The 3710-nt window shown below is 53.4% G+C and overlaps 1 protein-coding gene across 2 annotated transcripts in view; it reads left to right on the top strand.

Moving 5' to 3' along the window:
* The first annotated feature begins 1392 nt into the window (after nt 1-1392).
* PPP2R5C (protein phosphatase 2 regulatory subunit B'gamma) overlaps nt 1393-3710 on the top strand; it is a 151421-nt gene continuing 149103 nt past the window's right edge. The window contains exon 1 of one of the 2 annotated variants that reach the window (XM_019639288.1): nt 1393-1772. In XM_019639288.1, coding sequence (XP_019494833.1) covers nt 1770-1772 — 3 coding nt within the window. In that variant the 5' untranslated portion in view covers nt 1393-1769. The remainder of the gene's footprint in view (nt 1773-3710) is intronic. The other variant, XM_019639290.1, reaches the window with a different exon arrangement.

Below are 3710 nucleotides of genomic sequence, written 5' to 3'. Positions count from 1 at the left end.
TTCCTGCCACGGATGTCTTCTAAAGCGCAGATGTGAGCATGTCACTCCCCCGTTTAATATTCTTCAGTGACCCTGAATTCCACCCAGAAAAAAGGCCAATTCCTTGGGAAGGCCTCCCAGAGCCTTTGTTCCTTCACTCTCATCTCCGGCCGCAACAAAACACTCCTGTGCTCCTTCCTGCTTCCAAGCCAGACCACCCTCACCCCAGGCCCTGTGGACGTGTCACATGTCACGTCCTTCTGACTGCTGGTTTTGTTTCCACCAAGGATGCGGAGCACTTGAGGACAAGGGTAGTGCCTTGCTCACCGCGGATCGCCTGCACCGTGCTTTGCACACAGCGGGCGTATGACAAATGTCTGCTGGTGTGCAACACTGCACCAGGGGCTGTGACCCAAGGGCACTGGAGGCATAGACTTGTCCTGGAGAAGCTCCCAACCTCCTTAGAGCTCCGTGATCATAAACTAACAGTTTCAGAACTACTCCTTTTTGATATGCACTTATACTGGGTTTATTAAATCGATCGCATATATATTATTTTTAAGATAAAAAGTTGCTAAATTAACTAGGGGCATTGCTCTACCCCTCATCTTTTTTAACTCTTTGTTTTGGAAAAACTATTAACCTACTTAAAAGACTAATCCAAAACCGTTCCTTCTGCACATACAGCTGTTGGAGGCTGTGCCAGTTACCTGCAGTCATTCCTCTTAAAGCGCACATCCAGACACCTGCGGCCAGAGCTTACTTTCAGGACCTCCCACGACACTCCTCACTTTAGATCTTTTTTCCTCTTCTGTCGTTTAGCGTTCCCATCACAGAGCAGCACAGAATGACCGAAAATGCTTTGCCTGGCAACTGTCAGGAGCGAAAACCTGAGCCTAAGAGAAAGTGCCCAGTTATGATCCAGCAACTTAATCGTCACGGTGAGGCACCGCTTCCCACACGTGAAATCCGTTCACTCCTAGAGTCTTACTACCTCACGTGTCTTCAGTCTCCATGCCTGTCATCAGGGTCTCCAACAGGTTCTGACACTAGACTGTGGAAGTAGTCTGGGTATCGCAGTTAACCTTCTTCCCTTAGTAAACTCATCTCCCCAGAGCTGTAAGCGCGGTAACAGAAATCGCGTGACTCCCGGTCGTAATGCAGAGGCTTCCTCACACGGTTTATGATCAAGCCAAAGTAAAGAAAAACATAAAGACCCACTCGCGCAGCTAGAACCTGAGCCGGGCGGGCACCGGTGGGCAGGGCCTACGCTGAAGGGAGGGGCGAGCATCGGCGGGCGGGGCCGACGCTAGAGGGGGCGGGGCGGGCACCAGTGGGCGGGACCTAACGGGGCCCCGCGAAACCGCCGCTCCGGGACCTCGTAGCTACCACCGTGCGCTAGCGCGCGGGCGCCTTCAAGTTCGGCAAGTACCGCGGCGGCGAGGGGGCGAGGCCGGGAGGCCGCCGTTCGCGCCAGGCCGCGTCCGGCCGGCTGCAGAACTTGTTGCCATCCGTTTGAAACGTGACTTTTCGCGCCTCACTTGCCCCCTGTCGTCTCCGTCCCGCACATCCACCGCGGGCACCGGCGCGGTCGCTGCAGTTGCAGCCCCACGCTCCCTCCCCAGACTCGACTGGATTCTCCCGGTCGGCCGCTCGCCTCAGCCGACGACACCGCCGCCCGGCCTGAGGACTCGAGCGAGAGCGCGGCGAGTGAAACAGAGCCGGAGGAGGCCCAGCGCAGGGGGCGGGGATGCAGGAGAGCGTTAGAGCACGTGAGGGCGTCTGGGCCAATGGTAGGGTGCCTGGCGACGGAGGGGCGGGATCTGCTTGGGAGAGGGGCGGGGAGCGGGGAGGATAGCGGAGGGGCGGGATGTGGACAGAGAAGGGCCTCTTGTAAGCACACCCCAGGCNGTCCTCCACAACTAGACTGAAGAACAAAAGGACAGCATCTTGTTTGTTCCCCTTCCCTGATTCCCCAATGCTGTTTTCCTCCCCCAATTCCCTAATAAAATCTTTAAAAAAACAAAAAGTTCTTAGAAAGGCAGTCTCATTAACCTCCACTTATAACTTGGATGGCATTTCCTCTAGAAAGGTGGTCTTTTCAGGTCTCCCAGGACAGATGTTACCTGGAAGGGAATTCTGCTCAGTAGGCAGAGACTGTACAGTTCTGTCCAGAAATTGAAGGATTTCTTCTTAAATAAAGTCTGTAGACACAGTTCTGGCTTCCATGCCCGTTACTTCCTGTGGCGCTGACAGGAGGGGGTGGGGCGGGTTGTATCATGTCCATTTCACATGGGTGCAGACGAGCATTTCCCCACCTCAGCACTGCTGACCTTTGGGGCAGGATCCTTAGTCCTGGGGGCTGTCCTGTGCACTGCAGGCTCCTAACCACTAGATGCCAGTAGCAACCCCCACTCCCTTCCCACCCCGCCACCCAGCTGTGACAGTCAAAATGTCTGCAGACATTGCCAGAAGTGCCCCCATTTGAGAATCACTGGTTTTGAGGGCTTGAGCCAAGGTCACACAAAGTCTACACATAAACCTGAGTCTTTTCATTCCAAATTTCCCCTTCATCCCTGATACAGTTATTCTCCCCCTAACGTCCCTTGAGAGCCACCCCCACCCTCTGCCCAGCTCCGTGTGGCATCACTGGCTCCCTGATCCTCTGGCTCCAGGTGGTTAGACCAATGGGAGGCACTGGTGAGAGAGGGGGAGGAGAGGGGTGGGAGTACTTACTCCCCCTCCCCCGCCTCCCTCCCTGCACACCAGGTTCTGACAGTGACTGCCAGGCTCTGGGGGCACCAACGCCTCTCTCTGCCCAGTTAGGCCCAGGAATGGGGACAGCTCCCAGGCCATCAGTCCTGGCATGCTTTGATCTCTCTCATTCATTTGCTTGACCTCTGCATGCCTCTATACACAGATCTTTCATTAATTTATTTCCAGTTAGACCTTCTTGACTGGGCCATGTGTTTCCTGACTATAAAAACCAATAAACTCGAACTTAGGACAAGAACTCAAATTCAACCCTCTGGGCGCGCTGTGGCTGTGTATAGGCCTTGCCTTCCAGCAGGCTTCCTGTGGCCTGCCCCCCTTGAATGTGCCTTCCTCCCTCCCAAACCTCCTAACCCTGGGTCACTCATGCTCTTTACGCTTCTTCTCTCCACCGCAGGTTACTTCTGTCCTGTCTCATCCCCTCCACTGGACACAGGATTTGGGAGGAAAAAAGAAAGGGGTTGTCTTTCACCCTGTATATATGGATACAGAATTATATTTTGTGTTGTTTCCCATTTGCCTTCACTTCTTGGATATAAGGTTTATTAAAATATTTTTTAAACTTTTTTTAGAACTTTCATAGATTGTTTTACTTTCAGTTTTAGAGCCTTCACGGATTCCTCACCCTTTGCTTTTTGTAAGGTTCTCCAGGCATGAGCCGCAGCACTGGTGCTGGTTCCCAGCTGGTGGAACCCGGCTGGCTCGTGGCATTTATCAGAACTCTTCAGGGCCAAGCAACAGGCTTTTCTTCATCTAACTAAGCTCTCTGTGGGCCCCTGGGCAGTGAATTGATGACTTGTGGGGTGTTTCCTTGGATCCTCAGAACTGAATAGCGCCTCACATGAGATCACTGTCCACTGGACCTACTGAGCACTTGCCACATGCCTGGCACTGTGGCCAGCACTCCTTACGTGGGTATTTCATTTTGGTAAAATCTGACTTCAACTTACTCCCCACTC

The sequence above is a fragment of the Hipposideros armiger genome, unplaced genomic scaffold, assembly GCF_001890085.2.
Source record: "Hipposideros armiger isolate ML-2016 unplaced genomic scaffold, ASM189008v1 scaffold_43, whole genome shotgun sequence".
In the NCBI taxonomy this organism is placed as follows: domain Eukaryota; kingdom Metazoa; phylum Chordata; class Mammalia; order Chiroptera; family Hipposideridae; genus Hipposideros; species Hipposideros armiger.
The sequence above is the reverse complement of the archived record's forward strand: the minus strand, read 5'-3'. Positions and strand labels throughout refer to the sequence as shown.